Source organism: Pteropus medius, unplaced genomic scaffold (genome assembly GCF_902729225.1).
Source record: "Pteropus medius unplaced genomic scaffold, Ma_sr-lr_union100, whole genome shotgun sequence".
NCBI classification, from domain to species: Eukaryota; Metazoa; Chordata; class Mammalia; order Chiroptera; family Pteropodidae; genus Pteropus; species Pteropus medius.
The window spans coordinates 14,952,523-14,977,106 of NW_024352787.1; the positions used below are offsets into that span (position 1 = coordinate 14,952,523).

Genomic DNA, 24,584 nt, shown 5'->3' on the forward strand with positions numbered 1-24,584 from the left:
CCCCCAAAAGTCCAAAGTGAAAAAGTACCAATTTTAGTAAAGATAACATACATATAAGCAGATATACACATATGAATAATGCAGAATAGATTTACAAATAAGTTAATTTGGGCACTTCTACTTGTATTTTAAAGAAAGTGAATAGATATCTTTGTATACAAATTCTCATCCTTGAGAAATCGGATTTAGAAATAAAGGTTCAAACATCTCCTCTCTTAAAAATAACACTGAAATGTGTAACTTGACTCATTAAACCTACTGGTTGGCAACTTTCTAAATCTGGCTTCATTTGATCTAACTCCACAAGTTTGACAAAGTCATTTCAGTTTACATCATTGATACCTGGTTATCCACTTTCAGTACATGTACCATCTGGCCAGGAGTCCATAAATAATATTGTTTTCAATGTACAAATCTTAAAGTAAGTTCTAAAGGGAAATACTGCTCAGCAGATAAATTCTCCTGGAATTTCTTGTAGCAAAGTTTCCTCAAATTTAAATCATTTGGAAATGGCCTTTTGCTCCATTTTCTCTTTTTCAGACTGTCTGCATTGTCCTAAAGAAAATGAAGTAACTGTAATTAATTCCTCTGTTAAAACTAATTCCTTGATTTCTGGTTGCCAAGTATCTGAATTAACTTCAGGCACAAAATCACCTTAGATGGCATTTGCTTCATCTAATGGCCCTTTCACCTTGAAAGACCTTGAATACTGCTCTGTCAACCATGGATGTTTTAGACATTCTTCAGCAGTGGCTTGATCTCTGTATAAAGATACACATTTTACACTTAAGACAAAATAGTTTAAAATTCACTTATAAATTAAAGCATAAGGTATTATATTTATTGTATTATATTTTGGGAAGTATGAAGAGGTGGAAAAATCTTACTGAATAAAACTAGAAGTTTTGGCATTTGTGTGCAAATGCCATTCCTCACAATGTTGAAAAATAATATTTTAAAGAAATAGTAAATCTCCGAAAAGCCCTTTAGAAGACCAAAAACAGACAGAAAATATCTATTATACTGAGGTGCAGTTCATATTTTCTAAAAACATTTTAATTTTTGTCACTTTTTCTTTGAACAGATATAAAAAGCCAAAGGTTTCATCTAGTTTTATGTCTGCATTTGATGTCTTCATTTTGGTGTTTGTTATTAAACTTTTGCTCAGAGGCAATCACTCAAAAATTGACAAATATCAAGTTAACTAATACTCAGTTTTCTTAACTAAAAGTGTCTTGATGAAGTCAACAGCTGACTCAGACACAACATCAAATTCTTCCTCAGAATAACTTAAATTCACCAGTGAAATGTTTAGGACTGTTTCTTGTTTATTATCTCATAAGAAAGGTGATATTCCTGTAAGCATGACATATGTTAACACTCCAATGCTCCTAAATCAAAATGAAAATGTAAGAAAAGTTAGTGTCATATTCTTTTGTTGAAACTAATTTGATCAGTTTTTCATAAATAACTCTTAACCACATATCCGTTGCCATCATAACTAAGAATTTCAAGAGCTGGTATCAGCAACAGAAGAAAACATTTTGCTTTGTGAAAAAAAGTTGCTAATTTGCTCTTTTAGATAAAAAAAAAAATACTCATTAGAAACTGAGCCACTGTTAGGTGTGGGCTAAAATGAGTTAACATTATAAATCAAATTAATATGTATTACTGTAAAGTTTAACTAGATGTGTGTAATTAACTTGTTTACTTTTCAAACCTCCACCCATCATTCCTGGGTCCTTGTTTTGTTAAAATATTTGAATGCATAAATACTGCAATGTAAACTTATAACTTTTAACACCTTTATCTTCCTATACCTTCTATTTAATCAAGCATCATATCTAAGACATTACTGCTTTTAAATCTATCTCAATGCCATCCATGGCTCTTCTTCCCACAGCTCTCACCAAAGTCCACAGCACTTTCCCCTCTGATTCCCACTCGTTCTGCCCTTCTGATCTATTCTCTATGTCGCAGCTAGGGTCAGCTTTTAAAATGTCCTCCCGTTAACAAAAAGTCAGTCACCGAGATTAAAAAAAATTGGACATCCTCAGATAACGTGCATCACACACAACAAAGGTGCATCTATAAATCTGAAAGAATAATATGCTGTGATAAAATTTAACTAAACTGCTGTCACACATAAACGCAATGGAAATGAGACAGGAGTTACACTAAGGGCCCTCCCCAGGGCAGCCAGTTAAGTCTTGACTTAACTGTTAGACCTGACACAATAGTGAGGCAATGATAAGAACATTCCCCAACATAGGCACGTGCAGAAAGAGAGCTGGTGTGACCTAGAATTCACCTCTGCTTCATTATATGATCATTATAATAAATTTACATTGCAGCTTTAATTCCCTATGGACAAATTGAGTGTATTATGGATATACTCAAGCTCAGAAAGGTTATATAAGGAACCTATCTGTCAAGACTTGTAGGGGAAGGGCTTCAGTAACAGTGGGAGGACCAAAGCCTTGCAGGCAGAATAAAAGAGCCCTAAGCAGGAGGCTTTGAGTCTGACCTCTTGGCATCCCTCTTTTCGTTCTGAGAGTATACTTTATCTTCGAGGTTGACCAATCTCGGCAGCCCACTCTCCCACCTGAGAAGTGTACTTTTGCTTTCAATAAAACTAGCTTGCTTACAAATTGCTGGGCGTCTGTTTGCCTTCAGTTCATTGTCAGATGTCAAGAACTGACGACAGGGAGTTCCAGGACTCCCCAGTAACAGAAAGACATTCTCAAATATGTAAGGACTTATGAAAAACCTCCTTGAAAAGAAAAATCTACTTATTGATACAATCGAGTCAACCAAAAGATGATTTTTATTAAAAGTACACAGATAGGAAGGCTACACTATGAAAAGGCAGGCAATATGTACTGAATTCATATAAAAACAAATCAAAAACTAAAAAATGTGATAATTATAACATAAAAAAAGGGAATAAAAATGTTCTAATTCTAGGAAAAAATAAAAGTCGCATAACAATTACTGGTGGGAACAAGACCCTCCCCACACACATGAATATGAGGGAAGAAAAAGTTGGAAGGAAATGTTAGGTATGCTAATTTCCTCAACTTCAATACCTGAAATCCTTGAGTTGAGAAACAGGTTATGAATATTATTTAAAGTTTAAAAAAATACTAGGAAATTTAAAACAATGCTTAGCATCCAAATCACTGAATGGGAAGAAGTAAAATAAAGACTATACACACGGGGATGGGGAGCACAGCATAAGGAATGCAGTTAGCATTAATATATTGTCTAGGTGGAAAACCAGAGGAGAGAAGGAGCAATTAGGGGAATTGTTTCATAAACTATATAAATGTCTACTGTATATTCGAAACTAATTAAAATAAATTAATTAATTAAAAAAAATAAAGACCATCCAGCAAAAGATGGGGGGTGGTGGGGAGAGGGTAAGAAATAACAATAGCTGGGGATGCGGAAAGGAGACTTCAACTCACCTTTAAAATGCTGGCCAGGGAAAGAAAGTGAGGAGAGTCCCTTTGCTTTTCTGTACTATATAGTTCTCAATTACTTTTAGTTTTTCTGGATTGGGCTTGTACTACTTTTAAATAAGATATATATATTGAAGGGGGGAAAAAAGCACTTGGTAGAAAATTTAGACTTTACTGAAGAACAGAAAGCATTTAAAAAAAAAATTCAGGGTTTTGCTATTTGTACCTATTTATATCTCAGCTCCTGGCCCTTCATTCTGCAGTCTTCTGTATTTCTTCTAGTTTACAATGCTCAAATATTTGGGCTGTTGCACCTGTAAGCCAGATTTCTAAAACTTACTTAGGGGCCATGATGCGTATCAGTCACTATACTGAAAATTAAGTATTCTAGTCTATAAAACCAAAAATTTTGAAGGCTGTTTTCTGCCTGTTACATTTTTTGTTGCCTAACTAATTAAGGGTCTGTTATAAATATATAACTTAAAAAAATTATTTTAAAACTTCATATTATTTTTTTTTGTAGTATCATAAACAACTTTATTTTCCCTAACCTTGTCTGTCTTCCTGGCTTTCTGTCTTTTGGAATCACTTTTCCCTCATAAATAAATTCCCACCATCCTCAGCTACTTCAAGGACTAGTCCTTTCATCCTCTTCTCTCAAAGGAGACCTAGGTCTCCTAGGCCCCAGGCCCTCTTAGAATGGTGATTGCCTATCTACCCATTTCACATCTCTGCTTTCAGGGAAATATCCTTCTTCCCTCAGGCCCAGGCCACACAGTCTTCTCCATCCCTGGTCATATTGCTTTTACTGACACAGATGCCCTCCTTCCCACCCTCCTCACCAGCCTGTTACCGCCCCAGGCAACTTCCACACTGATGCCAATGACCTGATATCCATACTTCTTGACTTCCAGGTCTAAAGAGCCACCCTTTGTCCAAGACCTGGTAATTACAAAGAGCTGTTTCATTTCTGAAATTTTAAATATTAACATTGTAATCTCTTATCACAACCTTTAAATTATTTCACTGCCTTGCTCTACTACAGAAATCTTTTTTAAACCTTCTAATCTTTTTCAACCACTAATCCTTCTATGCAACATTTTTTTTTCTAGTCTATCAAAAAAGTCACAGTTTACTTCTTTTTCTACAAAACCTAGTGTGGTTTATCACTTCAGCAGTTCTCTTGCTAGTACCTTCAAGATTAAAGCTCCTTACATAGCAGATGGCCAGACCCACTATTAATCAGACATCCCACTCTTCTGAATACTTACCCACATATTCAGGTGTGCCCATAATTTCAAGGAGCTCTTCATTGCTCTTCATTATTCTTGAAAGACCAAAATCAACTATCTTATTGTCACTCAGTGGAGATTCACTTGTCAGTAGAATATTCTGAGGCTAAAAAATAGCACCCCTCCAAATTAATAAAAAACCATGACTGAATATATAGATCAGGTACCCTATAAAATATCCACATTTCATATGTGAAATTGAGATTGAGGACTTTTAACAGTATGTTGTCACTTATTAAATAAATATTTTAACAGCATACTACATGTAAGACAGCAGGCCTGTACAATCTATTCTCTTATATTGGCTCCTGCACATAAATATACATCTACCCCTATCTTAAAAACAAAACAAAACCACTTATAAAAAATATCCCTCATGACCTTGCTATTCCCTCAAAGCTCAGCTTTTTGAAAGCATAGTCATAAACACTTGCTAGCATCCCTCAATCCAGCTGAATCTGGATTTTACCCCTAGTATTCAATCTGCTCTAAAGTCACTAAAATCTTTAATAATCAGACTCACTAAATCCAATGAATGGCTTTCAGGCACTGTTTTGCATGCAGTGACTACTTTTGCACTGTCAATCATCTTTGTTTTCCCTCTTGCATCTATTCCTCCCTCTGTAGATACCTCACTATTTTCACAGAATTTTTTCCTTCTGTCCTCCTTTTAAAAACTGGTGTTGTCCAAGATCTCTCTCTGGCTCATCCTCCTTTTCCAAAATTCTGCATTTCATTTTTGAGCAATTTCATCTACTATTAAAACTTCATCTGCTATTTTCATTTTGATGACTTTTACCCCAATCTCTCTGCAGACTCGGATCCAATTAAAATCAGATCTTTTCATTTGGCTGACACGTAACATTTTCGACTCCCCAATATGGGGCAAAGCTTTTAATTCAGTAAACACCTTTAATGAAAGTTTTTCTTCCAACCCCACCAAACCCTTCCTTTTCTTCTGTATTCCCAATCTCAGTGCCCAAATCAAACACTGAGGAATAATCCTGAAGTACTCTGTCTCCTTCATCTTCAACCATTTCCACATCTAGTTAAGTCACCAGTCATGCTAATTCTGTTTCTTAAATCTCAATATCCTCATTGCTTACAGCTTGGCTTTTCATTATTTTTTACCAGCGACATAGGGAAGAGGCATGAGAACTAAACAAATTAACTGAATATTAAACCAAGTTGTATTCAGAACCTACAATGTACTGCCAGACCACAGGAAACCTACAGAACAAAGGAAGATTCCTGCTGAGATTACTAACAAACTATTTACCTATAATTTTAACACTGTATACCTATACTATGAAAAGAAAACAGGAAAATAAAGTTTTTAAGCTGCTACACAAAATAAACCCATCCATTCATTCCCTATGGCCAGACCACCGTGAACCTACAGAACAAAGGCTGAGATTACTAACATATCTTTAACACTGCATACCCATACCGTGAAAGAAAAATACAAACTTTAAACTGTAATTCATAGAAACTAAGAATCACATATAAACTGAATTCCTCTAAACCCTTTCAACCAACTGCCTACTAATCTCACCCCTTTGATGTCTCAAAGGCACCTCAAATTCAACATACCAAAGCCAGACTCACATGTTTACCTCCAAAATCATATTCTTATGCCAATGACAGGCATCTCATGAATGCTATTCTCTTCCAGCAGGATAGGGGAGAACACTAAGAATCATCTTTGTCATTCCTCTCTCTCCCCTTCCTCCACCATTTAGCTAATGTGTCACCATAACCTTTTTTTAACTCGTAAATTTAAGCATTTCTAGACTTTGTCTAATTTTCTCTAACTATAGAACACTAATTCAAGCTACCATATTTTTAAAAAATTGAAACAGCCTCTAAATAGTTTGCCAGGATCTATTCTGCCCATACTGTAATCAGGAGGATGTTTCATACTATATAAATCCGATCTGTTATTCCCCTGCCTAAACCCTTCAGTAGCTTCCCGTTGCTCTTATGTTAACCTCCAACCTGATTAATGGGGTGTTCAAAACTGCCACAGCAATCTCCTGCCTAGCCCTGCAGACTCATCATATACCTATTTGTTCCCTTTGGCTCAGTGAAATTGAGTCTCACCCAACATTGCTCAGTCTCTCATACTTGCCATGCTCTCTCTCACAACTGTATCTTTATATATGGTACTCCCTCCAGCTAGGATACTTCGTTTCTGTTCTTCTCTTCCTAGAGTCAACTTAGTGTGAAGACCAAGTATGGCAGTGAAGCATATTATAGCAATTTTCAAAAATGTATGGGGCTACAATATGAAAAAATAAAGTATAGATGGTCTCTCTCTTTAAAAAAGGTCTTACTATCTCCCCAACTGTCCATCCTACCCTTTTCTATTATGAAAATGTTTGTAGATTTATTAACGCCTGGATTCAGAAACAGAATAGAATAATCTACAGCTCCATGAGAAGAAGAGCCACAGTACTGGTCACTGTGATATCACCAGGATCAGTGTCCGGCACACAGTAGGCACACATTATTTGCTGAGTGAAAAAAAAATACATTTAACTATTAAAAAAAATTAAGAGTGTCTATTTTGTGTCAGGAACAGTGGTACTATAAATACAAGTAATATCGAGTCCATACTACCAAAGAGTTCATAATCAGAACAGAAAACAGATGGAACTATCAGGCTCAACTAACTGTGCTGTGTGTTTTAAGTACTGTGGTAGACAAAGTGCTCAGGCAATAAATAAATTGAATGAATGAATGAATGAATGAATAAATAAATAAATAAATTTGCTTGGAGAATTAGAAGAGATAGGTGAGCAGAACCTGAAAGAGAAAAAGGATTTCATAATTTATAACATTTTTATTGACTTCCTACTTAGCTATGACCTGGGAAAATAACAGAAAACAAGCTATGCGTCCTCTGTTGTTTTGGTGCTTTATATTCTAATGGGACCAAAAAATACAAATAAATAATATAAGTTCAGGTAGTTTTAAGCACTTTGGAGAACTCAGAGTAGGGTAATGGATGAGGGAGTGCCTGCTGGGTATGTGTTTTTGTGCAGGTGGACGCTATTTTTAGGGAAGTCAAGGTAGAGCTTCTCTGGGAAGGCAATATTTGAGAAGAGACCAACGTTAAGAATGAGCTAGTCATGGCAGAATATCTTGGGAATGGGGTAGGCAGGGAGCATTCCAGGCACAGGAAAGAGCAAGTATAAAGGCCCTGAGGCAAGGAAAAGCTCCTAGTAGAGAAACTGCAAACTGGAGAGCAGAACAAAGGTAAAAAGGAAAGTTGTGGTAGTAGGCATGAGCCATGAAAACAAATGGGTGGAGGGACAGGAATCACAGGGCTTTGTAGGTCGTTCTGTAGTAATTGGCAGAAGGCACACCTCTGGAGAAATAAAGAAGACATTCCAAAGAAAGAAAAGGTCATATGCCAAACTATACAGGCAAGCCAAGGTATAGCATGATCTGTGGAAGGTATTATCAAATACAATAATGTGGCTGGAAATATACTTCTGAAGCATATGCCTTTATCCTGTTTTTAAAAGTCTTGAGAGGGAGAGAAAGACAGAGTGAGGAAGATATGATGAAGCATTGGACGAAAAAAAAAACAAGAATTTCACACATTACACTGTCAAAATGTATAGCCCATTGTGACTAATGAGGTATAGGAGCAGTGATAATGAGATGCTTATGTCATTCACAGACTGATATAGTCAGGTTGGTAAGAGAGGACAATTAGTTCAATTTTGATTCTCAGACCCCAGAATTTGATTCTCAGACCCAGAACACCCAGTTATAGATGTAGGGATAGTTAGAAATGCAGTTTGGAGCAAATGCAAGGATGATACAGCTTTGTAGATCAACAGCATATAGGCGAGACTAAAACTGTGGATGTAAATGAGAGGAAGAGTATATGGCAAGAAGAGAAGTGGGCCTAGATGAATTTTGGCTGATAACTACATTTAAAGGTAAGCAACAAGAGTTATGAAGGAGATGAGAAATAGTGGTCTGAAAGTGAGGCTAAGAACTCAGATATAATATTGCAGTAAGAAAGTTAGGAAGAGGAGGGTCGTCAAACAGGAAAAGGGTTAGAATGAAGACCAAGAAGAGACTATTAAATATAGCAAATAAACAAGCAATGAAAGACCCTTGAGAAAATAATTTTTTAATAAAATGATGTAAGAAAAAGCTAGATTACAAAAGGTTGAAAGGCTAAATGATCTTTATATTACAGGTCATTTTGACTTAAATATCTTTTGATACCCTCTAAACCAGTCACATAATTTAAAGTTTTTTAGTAGCCATATTACAAAAAGTAAAATGAAAAAGGTAAAACTAACTTTAATATACTTATTTAACTAAAAAGATCTAAAATATTATCCCTTTGACATGCAATTAAAATGGAATATTATTGATATATTTAACTTTTTTTCATACTAAGTCTTTGAAATCTAGTGTGAATATCACACTTGGAGCACATCTCAGTTCAGATAAGCCACATTTCAAGTGCTCAGCAGCCACATGTGGCTAGTGGTGCTGGATTGAATAGTCAGCTATAAACTCTTTAAAAAGAAAAAAAAAAAAAGATCTAAATAATATACCAGGAAATGATCTGAGAATTCTCAGCATCTCTTACACAATGTCCTAATTTATTACCACTATGCAATTATGAAATTATACTTCATTTGGAAAACACATTCATAAAAATAAATAAGACTTTTCTTTATAGTGAAAACAATAATACCGTGGCTCAGTGTAATCTACAATTTTGTACAAAAACCTGTTTTGTTTTTGTTTTAAATCATAGAGAGTTTGACTACAGTAAAAACTTAAAACTGAACCAAAACTAAAAACAAATTACTGTGATTATAGAAATTTGGACTTTGGAGGCATGCTAATTTGTTACAAATATCCAAACCAGATAAAGCACATACCCCTGCTCCCCACTCCCCCTCAAAAAAATCAAGAATGCTCAATCAGTCAGTGTCAGAATCAATTTCTCTTTTAAATAATAAAATAACTAGAGGCTTTAGTAATATAAACTTCATTACACATTCTCTTTGTTAATTATGTTCTAGCTATTTATTCTGATAAAAGCAAAACAAAACAAAAAATTCATATGTAGTACCATGATTACAAGTCCCCAGACTTCTCAAGGCAATTTTAGTTTTATTACATCAATAAAATACAATAGTACAATAAAATGTATTATTCAGGAAAATCAGATGAGGAGTTTGGCTCTGTGATATATATTTATCAGTGAACATGTTTTGCCCTTCCTAGTACATTCAGATGCCAAGAGAAATATTACTAAGTTGAAATACTCGTAAGATCTAAAGATTCATTTGTAACTAATAAAACATGTGCACTGACTTCCAGTAAAGATGGCAGAGTAGGCAAATGCTGGTTCACCTTTGCCTATGACCACATCAAAATTACAACTAAACTTCAGAACAACCATCACTGAGTACTGCCTGAATTCTAGCTGAAGAGAAGTCTTGTAACTAAGGATATATAGGAGAAGCCACATCAAGACTGGTAGGAGGGACGGAGAAACAGAACCAGCTAATCCCACAACCATGTTAGTGGTTAAAAATCTGGAGGAATATTTCAGCTGCAAAAATATCCCTGAGGAGCAAGGTGGTCCCAGCCGGGGTGGTCCCAGCCCCCAAGTCCAGGGTTCCAGTGCCAGGAAGAGGAGTCCCCATAACTTCTGGCTGTGAAAACTAGTGGGGATTGTGGCTTAGTGAGTCAGAAGCTGCTGGAGTCCCAGGTACTCCTCTTAAAGAGTCCATACTTGCTGATGGACTCACTTGCCCTGAACTCTACCACTGGGGCAGCAGCTCAAAAAGCACCAGGAATAAATAGGGAGGAACTGAATTCTCTGGCTTTAGGGCGAAGGCTAGAGGTCACCTTTCTCCCAGACAGAAGTGCTGGCTGAAGCCAGCGTTCCTTTGTTGAGCTTTCCACAAACCCAGCCAGCAGGTACAGGATGGCACCAAGTCTGAGTCTCCGTCAACCTGGTTAACATCATTTACCCTGCCCTGGTCATTCCCTGAGCACCCATCTGACCAAACTTGTGGTCCCACCCAAGACACTTCCAGTGGCTTTTCCATACAAACAGCCTGTCTTGGCCTATGCAGACTTTCTTAAAATCTCCCAAAGATTCAGAAACCCCAAACAAGCATTGTCTAGCCTTGATATGCCCTGTATCTCTTGCTAAGTGGCCCAAGCCTCTACTAATGGAAGCCAGCCTCGGTTTCCAGTTTTGCCTCTACCAGGCATCTCCAAGTCCACCACAAGCAAGAACCATCTGCAGATCACTTTGTAGTTTATACCAGGTGGCCCTTTGTAGTTTATACAGGCAGCAGCTGATCTTGGCCTGCACCACAGTCCCTCCTAAAAGGCCACAGAACCAATACATCCAGTGGCCAGCTTCAGATCACACCAGAAACCACCCAACCATCTCCACAAATGACAAACACAAAGGGCGAACTCGGTGGGTACCAGAGCCCTGCTACATTGAATCGTGCTCTGTGGGGTCAGCCCTTGGACAATAGCTGTTCCTCTGTAATTATCAGCCAGTTCTCACAAGCAATCAGCCTGAGAGTCAATCCCTCCCACTGACGTGCAAAAAGCAACCAATGCTCAACTACAACAGAAGGAAAAACACAACCCAGACAAGGAACACACTTTCAGCATCTAGCTCAGGTGACCAGGGAGACTGTCACTGGGCCCAACAAGACACCTAATACATGAGGCCACTTTACTAAGACCAGGAGATATAGCAGCTCTACCTAATACATAGAAACAAACACAGGGAGATGGCCAAAATGAGGACACAAAGAAACATGTCCCAGATGAAAGAACAGAACAAACCTCCAGAAAAAGAACAAACAAAATGAAGAAAAACAATTTACCAGATGCAGAGTTCAAAACACTGGTTACAAAGAACTTAGAGGAAGAACAGATGTTCTCAGTGAGAACTTCAACAAAGAGATAGGAAACATTAAAATGGAGATAGAAAACATATATCAGAAATAGTCATAAATTAAGAATACAGTAACTGAAATGAAGACTACACTACAGGGAATCAACAGTAGATTAAATAAAACAAAGGATAGAATCAGCAATTTGGAAGCCAAGTAAGCAGAAAACAATCAAAAGAGCAAGAAGAAAAAAAATCCAAAAAACAAAAAATGAGGATAGTTTAAGGGGCTTTTAGGACAACATCAATTATACCAACATTAGCATCATGAGAGTACCAGAAGGAGAAGAGAGAGAGCAAGAAGTTGAAAACCTATTTGAAGAAATAATGACAGAAAACTTCCATAACCTGGTTAAGGAAATAGTCATACAAGTCAAGGAAGCACACAGAGTCCCAAACAAGATGAACCCACACCAAAACACTTCATAATTAAAATGCCAAAGGTTAAAGACAAAGAGAGAATCTTAAAAGCAGCAAGATAAAAGCAATTAGTTGCCTAAAAGGGAGCTCCAATAAGACTGTCAGTTGATTTCTCAACAGAAACTTTGCAGGCCAAAGAAACTGGCCCAAAATACTCAAAGTGATAAAAAGCAAGGACCTACAACCAAGATGACTCTACTCAGCAAGGCTATCATCATTTAGGATAGAAGGAAAAAAAGAGTTTTCCAGTCAAGAAAAAGCTAAAGGAATTCATCACCACCAAACCAGCATTAGAAGTTCAAAGGACTTCTTTAAGAAGAAAAAGCAGTTCAAAAATATAATAAAATAGCATTAACTACATACCTACCAATAATTACTTTAAATGTAAATGGACTAAAGGCTCCAATCAAAAGACATAGGGTGGCTGAATGAATAAGAAAACAAGACCCATACATATGCTGCCTAGAAGAGACCCACTTCGTGTTGAAAGACATGCATAGACTGAAAATAAAGAGGTGGAAAAAGATATTTCATGCAAATGGAAATGAAACGAAAGCTGGGGTAGCAATACTTCTATCAGATAAAATAGACTTTAAAACAAGGGCTATAACAAGGGACAAAGAGGGACCAAGCAATTCCACTTCTGGGTATTTATTCTAAGAAACCCAAAACACTAATTCAAAAGACATATGCATCCTTATGCTCATTGCAGCATTATTTACAATAGCCAAGATACGTCAGCAGCCTAAGTGTCTATCAATAGACAAATGGATAATGAAGATGTGGTACATATATACAATGGAATATTACTCTGACATAAAAAAAAAAATGAAATTTTGCCATTTGCAACAACATGAATGGACCGAGAGGGTATTATGCTAAGTGAAATAAATTAGAAAGAGAAAGACAAATACCATATGATTTCACTTATATGTGGAATCTAAAAAACAAAGTAAACAAACAGAACAGAAACAAACTCATAGATACAGAAACTTTTTGATGGTTGCCAGATGGGAGGGGTATTGGGGGGATGGAGTAAGATGTGAAAATTGCCAGTTAAATAGCTTAAATGTTTTCCCCTTGCATTTTATTTAAATTTTACACTCTCTGGGAAATGTTTTATTTAGTTATAATGCAAAGCTAGCTAGTTGGTTTGATGGTAATATAGTAAATTCTAAATTAGTGTGATCCAATTGTTAAAATATTATAGGCCTAGTCACATGCATCCATGATATACTAAAGTGAAAGACACTGTTAGAGATTATAATGAGATTGCTAGAAAAATCATGAATCAAAATCAGGGCTACTTCATGAATTTCACATTTAATGTTTATTACATTGTCTCTACCAATGTTTGACCACAAGTACTTTTTAAAAATAGACCTTAACTCCTCTAAGTAAAATATAAGTACAATTATATGACTATAATGTTTGTCAGTCTGTATGACAAAATATACCCACTCCAATAAGTGAAATATATGTGCTGAAAACAAAGATAAGTATTTTAGCATTTACAGCTTAGTTAGACCTTTGTAGGAAATTCAGTTCATGATAAAGAAGTGGCTCACAATACCTAATTCTATTTAAAATGCATGAATTCCAGTTGATAAGAGAACAAGGTCAATGGAGAGGTAATGATAGTGGAACAAACAGGAAACATAAAAACTGTCCTCAAATAGACAATGGCAGTAGGGAGATATTTCTAAAATCTTACTTGTCTGCTTCTTTGGAAATCTTTTTATTTATTTTGGTATCTTCACCTTTGTACATAATCCATTTAATATTTACTAAACAATTACCATTGGATAAGATCAAGTAAAGCTGAGGCTAACCTACTTGATAAGGCTTATGATATCATGGACAAGGTTTTAATGAACATTTAATCAGGCAATAAAAGTTCCAAGTAAATTGACTTAATTTGTTAAAACCCAGGTCACCTTCTGATCTTAGAAGCTAAGCAGGGTCAGGCCTCTTTAGTACTTGGATGGGAGACCACCAAGGAAGACCAGGTGCTGCAGGCATTAAAAAAATAAAAAATAAAAAAATAAGGGATTGTAAGCTGACAAGGTCCTTGGAATCTGTGAGGTCAACCAAAGATTGCCTCACCTAAATAAAATAATAAAGTAAAATAAAATAAAATAAAATAATAAAATAAAATAAAATAAAATAAAAAATAAAATAAAATAAAATAACATAAAATAAAATAAAATAAAATAAAATAAAATAAAATAAAATAATAAAATAAAATAAAATAAAATAAACCCAGGTCAGAGTACAAAAATAGATTAATAATCCTGTCTAAATTAATTTGGGGGACTGTTTAGAAATGTTACATGTTACCTCTCTTTCAGGTCATACACTGATGCTTACATTATCAGTGGTCAATTTAATTCTCAAATGGGAAAGTTCAGGCTTCTAGTTCCTAATCTGTTCCTCTACTTCTCATTATAATATAACAGAGTAGACAAATTAGTGATCGAACACCTAGTATATAATTGCTGAAAGACCTAACGTGTAAAAGATCATTCAAACACGAAGAACACTAGATTTTAAGACTAGATATGTTTGTGCTGTTTTTGGTCAAGTCCTCCCTATGACTGAAGTAAAAGCAGGCCACTATGCCAATGACTAACTAGCCAAATTATTGAGGTTATTTTGAGACTTTTAGCTTTGTTCTGATTTTGGTAGACTTGTTGTTTCTCAGATTTGTCAATCCTTCCATGGTTTATATGTAAATGATGGGCTTTCCCTGAATCACAGTTTAGTATCGTTTCTATTTTTGTAGACTTATAAACACTCCAAAATCTGTATCTGCTACTCCTCAAAGAATTTTCCATGTTCAATTTAAGATATTTGGCTGAGAGTTTTTAGTCTTTTGGCAAAGGGATCATTTGGGGTCTTGACTTAAGCCAAAGAGTGTATTTCACATTATGTCAATTATCTCTTTTTTAGGGGAAAATATAATAGTTATTCTAACTTCTAGATATTCTACTAATTATTCTACTAATTCTAAGTTACCATATGCATTGGGATTATCAATTTTTGCAGAATTAAAACATAAGAAAACATATCTTTGTAGCTTAATCTCTCAAGCTCTTAGAAACTAAGAGTCAATATTATAATCATAAATTGTTTCTGAGCAGATGGCTATTAAAAGGTATAGAACAGTAAACTCTGTCTAGACTCATAGAGATCACAGAATTCATGTGGAGATGATCTTTTGGCAGAAATAATTCCCATCTGCACTGCTACCACGCCAACCTCATCTCTGCCCTTCTTTCTTCAGCAGTTCACTTTGAGACATGTCTGACTGCATATGTGAAGAGTCTGAGGACATAAGAAAGGCTGAGAACCCTCCAGGTCACTTTATCCACTGATTCCTCCAGGTCTAGGAAACATGAAGAGTCCAGTTTCTAACAACGAAGGCCCATTGTTAAAGCCTCTATTAAGTCTGAAAAGAATTCTATACTAAGTGTAGTGAGAAGAAAGAAATATGATTTATACTGATTATATTGGGGAGAAAAGGATATAATTTACTTGTATAAATACACGGATGAACCCAGTACTCTAGAATTTAATATTCAGTTTTGATTGCTTTCAATTAACATCAGAACCATGACACATAGTGTTGGCAACCTGCTTGACCTGCTACTTAATAATTTTCTGATTAATGGACATAGATTGAGCAGTCATAAATTAAAACTCATTTCTTATAGGTACAATGTTATTTAAATTGGGGTTCTGTTCCTTGAATTCCTTTTTTACATCATACAACTAGCAAAACGTCATAAATTAAAACATGACTTTACAAAATTAAATATGTAAAACTAATCACAAGAAAAGGCACAGCACAAACAGTACTTTTGGGAATTATTCTGCATGGTTGATACTAACTGAGGCTTTTTAAAGTATGAGTCCTCTGAAGTTTGGACTGCAGAGACCATCTTGTTCTGGTAATTGCTCCCAAGGAAAATGTAGGTGGGTATTGCTTGCATCAAAGCTCTTTGAATTTCTAATACATAGGACAGACTAAAGGGAAAAATCAAAACCTCAATTCTCTCATCCATGCTATAAGCATTTTACCTAGTGATTTTAAGGCTATTTCAGCTTTAACATCCTCGGACAAAATGTGAGTACATACCTATCCACCCCTGCCTTCAAATAATGCCACTTACTACCATAGTCTACTGTGTTTTAACTCTCCACTTTAAACACTACACTAAAAAGTTAAGATCTTTGAGAAAAATATCTGTTTACAAAATGAATTTACATTGGCATCTCAGAAAACAATAAATGTTTCCAAATTGTTCTTTCTCCTATATTTTCCATAGGAAACTAGTATTTGAAGAAATATCTTTACTCTTCCACCTTATTTCAAATGGAATTTTATCAAGTTTACTTTAGAAGTCAACCTACACTTGAGAGTGTTCCTTCATACAATAAAACTTAAGCACTATTATTTATATAGTATGGTATATATTAGGTGTTAGAATGTGTCATACTGTAGTAGTTGTCTGTATGGTGCATAGACTTTCGGTATCAGCATCGCTTGCCCTACCCTGAATCAGAAAGTTTGCAGTTTTGGCTTAGCAATTTGTTTTAACAAGCCTTTGCAGGTGATCCTGATCAGTACCAAAGTTGGATAACCACTGCCATAATCATCTTTCTGCTAGAGGCCAAGAGAGATCGGCATATGAGGGGGTAGTGAAATGAAGCTGCAGTTCAGGACAGTAAAACCTTTTTTGGGTCCAGGGGTTTCAGCCTTCTCGGGTTACTTTCTTTCCTAACCCTACCTCCTCTTGCTATAAAGGAATTGGAGTCACCGAGTATATTCTATGTTTGAAAACTGTTTCATTTCCTCACAGCCACACCTACATTTCACATAGAAGCAACCATCAGAAATTCAACAGGGATCTTCAACTTTCTTACCCCAGATGCCTAAGGATACTTGTAATGCCTTAGGATATTTACTGTTTGTCTGAGCACCCATTCTCTATTCTTTTTCTAAATTGTTTTTAATTTCTCAATTATAGTAAACATTCGATATTATATTACATTAGTTTCAGTTATATAAAAACTTAATAGAGTTCTAAATATTAATTTTGTATCCTGCTAGTTTACTCAATTTATCTATCAATACTAATAGTTTTTTATAGACTCTCTATATCATATCGTGTCATCTGCAAATAATGACATTTTTATTTTTCTTTCCAGCTTGAACGTCTTTTCTTTTTCTTGTCTGATTGCTATGGCTTGAACTTCCAACAGTATGTTGAATGAAAGTGATGAAATGAACATTCTTGTCTTGTTCCTGATCCTCAGAAAAAAGCTTTTAGCTTTTCACCATTGACTATGATATTAGCTGTGGATTTGTCATATATGGCCTTTATTATGTTGAGCTATGTTCTCTCTATTCTCACTTTGCTAAGAGTTTTTATCATAAACAGATGGTGGATTTTGACAAATGCTTTTGCTGCATCTATTGATGTAATCATGATTTTTATATTTCATTTATGTTGTATATGACATTAATTGATTTGCCAATATTGAATCAACCTTTCATTCCAGAAATAAATCCCACTTGACCATGGAGTACGATCCTATTAATGTATTGCTGAATTTGGTTTCCTATATTCTGTTGAGAATTCTTGTATTTATGTTCATCAGGGATACTAGCATAGATAGATAGATAGATAGATAGATAGATAGATAGATAGACAGACAGACATATATATAGATATATATTAAAAATATATATATAAAAATATATATATATTTTTTGTAATGTAAAAATATATTTAAAAACATACATATTTTTTGTAATGTCTTTGTGTGGTTTAGAATCAGGGTAATGCTGGCCTCATAAAATGAGCTTGAGAGCCTTCCTTCCTCTTCAGTTTTTCAGATCATTACAGAAGTATAGGCATTAATTCTTCTTCGAATATTTCAACTGTGAAGCCATCTGGTCCAGAACTTTTGTTTGTTGGAGTTTTTTTTTGATTATTGCTTCAATTTCATTAGTAGTTATTAGTCTGTTCAGATTTTGTGTTTTTTGTTGTTTTTTTTTGTTTTTTTTTTCATGATTCAGTCTTAGAAGATTGTATGTTTCTAGGAACACATCCATTTCTTCCAAATTCTCCAGTAGTTGGCATATAATTGTGTTTTTTTTAAAAAATCCTTCATATTTATGTGGTATCAGATGTCACTTCTCCTCTTTCCTTTCTGATATTATTTATTTGGGTCCTCCTTTTTTCTTGATGAGTCTGGTCAAAGCTATTAATTTTATCTTTTCAAAGAACCATCTCTTGGTTTCATTGATCTTTAATATGCTTTTTTTAAAAGCTTTTTTTGTTTGTTTATATCCATTCTGATCTTTAGTATCTTTTCTTCTACTCACTTTGGACTTTGTTGTTCTTCTTTTTTAGCTCCTTTAGCTGTAAGATTAGATTATTTATTTAAGATTTTTCTTGTTCCTTGATATAGGTCTGTATTGCTATGAATTTCCTTTTTAGAACTACTTTGGCTGTGTCCATAGGTTTTAGGTTATTGTGTTTTTTTTATAATTTGTCTCAAGATATATTTTGATTTTTTTCCTTGATCTCATTCATTGTTTAGTAACATGTTATTTAGCCTCCATGTATCTGTGTATTTTTCAGTTTTCTTCTTGTAATTGACTTTTAGTTTCATACCATTGTGATCAGAGAAGACGTTTGTTATGACTTCAATCTTCTTAAATTTATCGAGACTTGTTTTGTGGTCTAACATGTGGTCTATCTTGGAAAGTGTTCCAGTGTTCTTAAAAAGAATGTATATTCTGCTGCTTTGGGTTGAAATGTTCTAAAAATACCAATTGAATCTATCTAGCCTAATGTGTAATTTAAGGCCACTGTTACCTTGTTGACTTTCTGTCTGGATAACATAGCCATTGGAGTCAATGAGGTGTTAAAGTCCCCAGCTATATACTGTATACTGTATACTGTCAATGTCTCCCTTTATGTTCATCAATATTTACTTTATATAATTAAATGCTCCTACTTTGGTTACATGTTTGTTTACAAGGGTTATATGCTCTTTATGGATTATGTCCTTTACTTACTTATTAATTTTTACTTTTCAAATATATAATATTATATTAGTTTCAGGTGTACACCATGATGATTAGACATTTATATAACTTACAAAGTGATCACCCCAATAAATCTAGTACCCATCTGACACCACACAGTTATTACAATATTATTGACTTTATTTCCTATGCTGTATTTTATATCCCTGTGACTATTTTGTTAACTACCAATTCATAATTCTTAATCCCTTCCCCTTTTTCACCCACTTCCCTAAACCCCATCCTATCTGACATCCATAAAAATGTTCTCTGTATCCAAACTTGTTTCTGTTGTTTATTTTGTTCTTTCATTCCACATGTAAGTGAAATCATATGACATTTGTCTTTCTCTGTCTGACTTACTTCGCTCAGCACAATATCCTCTAGGTCGATCCATGTTGTTGCAGATGACAAGATTTCATTCCTTTTTTTATGGCTTAGTAATATTGCATTGTATATATGTATAACCTCTTCTTTATCCATTCATCTATTAATGGACACTCAGGTTGCCTCCATATCTTGGCTATTGTAAATAATGCTTCAATGAACATATGGATTCCAATGTCCCTTTGAAGTAGTGTTTTGGGTTTCTTTGGATAAATACCCAGAAATGAGATTACTCAGTCCTTCTTCAATTCTTGTTATAGCCTATTAAAGTCTATTTTGTCTGGTATTAGTACTGCTACACCAGCTTTTTTCATTTGTTTCCATTTTTATCTTTTTCACCCCTATCCTTTCAGTCTGTGTGTCTTTCAATCTGAAATAAGTCTCTTGTAGGCAGCATATGTAAGGCTCTTGTTTTCTTACCCATTTATCTACCCTATCTTTTATTTGGAGTACTGAATCCATTATTTACATTTAAAGTAATTCTTGATAAATATGTAGTTGTTGGCATTTTATTATTCATATTTTTTTTTTATCTTTCTTCTTCTTCATAAGAAGTCCCTTTAACATTTCTTGTAAGACTGGTTTGGTAGTGATGAACTCCTTTACCTTTTTCTTGTCTGGAAAGCTCTTTATCTGTCCTTTGATTCTAAATGATAGCTGTGGTGGGAAGAGTAATCTTGATTGCAGGTCCTTATTTTACATAATTTTTAGTATTTCGGGCCAATCTCTTTGGCCTGCAAAGTCTCTGTTAAGAAATTGGCTGAGTCTTATGGGAGCTCTTTTGTAGGTAACTAATTGCTATTCTCTTGCTGCTTTTAAGATTCTCGTTGTCTTTAATCTTTAACATTTTAATTATGATGTGTCTTTTTTTACAGTTTTATTGAAATATAATACACGATTAGTTGCTCATATTTACATTGTACAACTAAATGAGTTTTTCGATTATAGCTGGCATACAATAATATATTAGTTTCAGTTATACAGCATAGTGATTAGAGATCTATATAACTCACAAAGTGATCACCCCACTAAATCTAGTACCCTTTTTTCCCTTACCACAATGTTGACTATTTTCCTTAAGCTACATTTTATATCTCCATGACTATTTTGTATCCATTTGCACTTCTTAATCCATTTGCCCTTTTTCACTGTCACCCCAACCTCCCTTCCATTTAGTAGCCATCAAAACATTCTGTATCTCTGAATTTGTTTCTATTTTTGTTGTTTATTTTGTTGTTTAGATTCCACATGTATGTGAAATTATGTGGTATTTGTCTTTCTCTATCTGACTTCATTTGGTGCAATATCCTCTAGGTCCATCTAGGCAATATCTTTTTCCATCCCCTTCCTTTTAGTCTGTGTATGTCTTTTAATCTGAAGCAAGACTCTTGTAGGCAGCATATGTAGGGACTTGTTTTCTTATCCATTCAGCCACTCTGTCTTTTGCTTGGAGCACTTAATTCTTTTCCATTTGAGATACTTGTTGATAGGAATGTAGTTATTACCATTCTTTATTCATGTTTTTGACACTTTTTTTCTTCTTAAGAAGTTCCTCCAACATTTCCTAGAATACTGGCTTGATGGTGGTGATTTCTTCAGTGTTTTTTGTTTGTTTGTTTGTTTGTTTGTCTGGGAAGCTCTTTATCTCTCCTTTGACTCTAACTGATAGCTTTGCTGGATAAAATATTCTTTGTTGTAGATCCTGGGTTTTCATCACATTGAATATTTTGTGCCAAGCCCTTCTGTCTTGCATAGTTTCTTTTGAGAAATTAGCTGCCAGTCTTATGGGTGCTCCCTTGTAGGTAACTAGCTGCTTTTCTCTTGCTGCTTTTAAGAGTCTCTCTTTGTATTTCACCTTTGGCATTTTAATTATGTTGTGTCTTGGTGTAGACTTCTTTGGGTTCCTGGTTTTGGGGACTCTCTGAGCTTCCTGGGGTTGTATGTCTATTTCCTTCACCAAGTTAAATTGCTCTTCAACTTCTTGTTTTCCTTCAGGTATCCCTATGACATGGATATTTTTACATTTAATTGTGTCCCATAGGTTCCTTAAATTATTATTATACTCTTGGCTTCTTTTTTCTTTCCATTCTGGTTGAGCGTCTTTGGCTTTCCCATCCTCTATATTGTTCGTTCGTTCATCTTATTTATCCAATCTGTTGATTCCTTCTAATATACTCTTCATTTCAGATAATGTGTTCTTTATTTCTGATTCTCTTTTATAATTTCCATTTCAATTTTTATATTTTTTATCTCTTTGTTAAAGTTCTGAGTTCATTGAGCATCCTTATCACCAGCGTTTTGAACTCTGAATCTGGTAGATTGCTTGACTCCATTTTTCCTGGAACTCTGTTCTGTTCTTTCATATGGTTTGTTTCTTTGTCTTCTGGTTTTAGCTACCTTTCTGTGTCTGTTTCTATGCACTAAGCAAAGCTCCTAAGTCTCCCAGTCTTATTAGTGTGGCTTTGTGTAGTAGGTGTCCAGTGGCACTGTCCTAAGAGGGGTTCAGCTTAAGGCAAAGTTTAGCCCCCACCTGTGCGTCTCTGGGGCCACCTTTTAAGATTCAGCCAGCAATCCACAAATGCTGTATTTATAGTTGCTTCAAGAGGCCACACCAGAAACCAAGGTCAGCTGCTACCAGTGTGGGTCTTGCAGCTGCTCAGCAAGGGGCACAGGACACACTGAGGACAAAAGTGGATGTGGCCTGGGTAGGTCTACAAGTTGAGGCAGGCGGAGTTTAGGGAATCTTCTGGGTGGAGTGACCTCTGTTATTCAGTTTGATGATGTCTCAGCTATGGTGGCACTGTGTCCACACATTGGGGGCAAGGAGGTGGGGAGGCTCAACAGAGAAATAATGGATACCACCAGCACTTATACCTAGGAGAAATCCTTACCTCCATCCCTTTCTCTAACAACTCAGTGTCCCCATGTAAGTCCCTGATGCCCCCTGAGCAGCTGACCTGGCACTGATGCTCAGAACTAGTGAGTCTGTTAATCCAAAAGTCCAGTCGTGGACACGGCCCATTAAGAGGAAAGTCTGCAGCTGCTGTAAACTCTTTCCCACTCAGCTGCTCTGGACTGGGCAGCCTTGCATCTTTGCTCCCTCCTAACTCTTACTATTACAGTTTCTTATTTCTCTCCCTAGTTGTAGGGCTTCTGTTCATCTATACCCCAGGTGGCTCTGCTTGCTGTTTGCTGCGTGTTTCTGTCACAACTTTGATGTGGTCACATGAGAATATGAACAAAGCCTCTATTATCTATGCTATTTTGCCCTGGATTCTAATTATGATGTGTCTTGATGAACTCTTTGGGTTCATCTTGTTTGGGACTCTGTGCTTCCTGGGCTTGTATGTCTATTTCCTTCACCAAGTAAGGAAGTTTCTGTCATTATTTCTCCAAATATGTTTTCAATTACTTGCTCTTTCTCTTCTTCTGGTACCTCTATGACATGAATGTTGGGTACATTTGATGTTGTCCCAGAGGCTCCTTAAACTATTTTCACTTTATTATTATTTTTGGGGCAGGGGGGATTCTCTCTTGTGGCTGTTCTTATTGGATGTTTTCTGTTACTTTATATTCTAAATCACTGTTTCAATTCTTCACTTAGCTAATCTACTGATTCCCTGTAATGTATTCTTCATTTTGGTTATTATATTCTTCATTTATGACTGTTTCTTTTTTGTTTTCTTTCTCTATTTTTATGTTTTCTATATTTTTGTTAAAGTTCTCATTGAGTTCATCTGCTCTTCCCAAAGTTGATAGAGCATCCTTTTTACCACTGTTTTGAACTCTACATCTGGTAGATTGCTTGACTCCATTTTGTTTAGTTCTTTTTTCTGGAGCTTTGTTCTGTTCTTTCATTTGGGACAAGTTTTATTGTTGCTCCAGTTTGGCTGCATGTGTGTTATTATGTATTATGAGGTGTCTCCCAGTCTTAGTAGAGTAGCCTTTTATAGTAGGTGTGCTGTGGGGCCCAGTGGAACAGTCTTCCCTACTCATCTATGGCAGGTGCTCTAGGTATGTACCTTGTATGGGTTGTGTGTGTCTTCCTGTTGTAGTTGAGCATTGGTTTCTGTTTGCATGTCAGTGGGAGGTACTGACTCTCGGGCTGATTGGTTGTGAGAAATGGCTAGTGAGCAACTGGCAGGATTTGCTTTAGCAGGACTCTGGTGTCTACCCAGTCTGCCTTATGGGTGTGTTGTCCTCAGATGCATCCCTGTGTGGTGCTCCAGCTCAGTCCAATACAGGACAATGGGTGTGACAGTCTCGAGGCCTCCTGGTAGGGATCCCACTGCAGGCCTGTGCCCTTCCCAGGGCCACCTAGCATGAGCCACCAAGCAATACTCAGACAGCCACTACCTATGCTGGTTTTAGAGGTGCCTAGAGAGGTCAAGCCATGAACTGAGGCTGGCTGCCACAAGTGCTAGGCTTGGGGTTGCTTAATAAGAGGTAAGGGACACACTGAAGCCAGATGGGTTTAATGAACCTTTGAGAGATTTTAGAAAGTCTACTGCATGAGCCAAGACAGATCCTTTGTATGGAAAAGCCTCTGGGAGTGGCTTGGGTGGAACCACAAATTAAGTGGGGGTAGGTCTCACCAGGGGATCACCAGAGCAGGGAAACCAGTGTTAAAAACATTAATGGAAACTCACATATGGTGGTCCCCTGTATCTGCAAGATGGAAAGCGGGGAGGGCTCAACAAAAAAATAATAGATTCTACCAGCACTTCTGTTTAGGAGAAGCCTCCCCTCCAGCCCCTGCCCTGAAACCAGACAATTCAGTTCTTCCCAATATGTCCCTGGTGCCTTTCAAACTTGCTGCCCCTGCACTGGAGCTCAGAGGGAGTGAGGCAGTGAGTAAGTCTGCACACAGGCACGTTAAGAGGAGTCCCTGGAACTTCAGCCACCCTCTGTCTTACTCAGCCACAATCTCTGCTGTTTTT

The 24,584-nt window shown here is 36.0% G+C and overlaps 1 protein-coding gene across 1 annotated transcript in view; it reads right to left on the minus strand.

Annotated features, from left to right (window-relative positions):
* Window positions 1–19: 19 nt before the first annotated feature.
* STK17A (serine/threonine kinase 17a) overlaps window positions 20–24,584 on the minus strand; it is a 37,697-nt gene continuing 13,132 nt past the window's right edge. Inside the window, 5 exon segments of the mRNA XM_039849448.1 lie at window positions 20–761; window positions 1,212–1,391; window positions 1,480–1,494; window positions 1,496–1,517; window positions 4,736–4,862. Of these exon segments, the coding sequence (XP_039705382.1) occupies window positions 446–761; window positions 1,212–1,391; window positions 1,480–1,494; window positions 1,496–1,517; window positions 4,736–4,862 (660 nt within the window). The 3' untranslated portion in view covers window positions 20–445.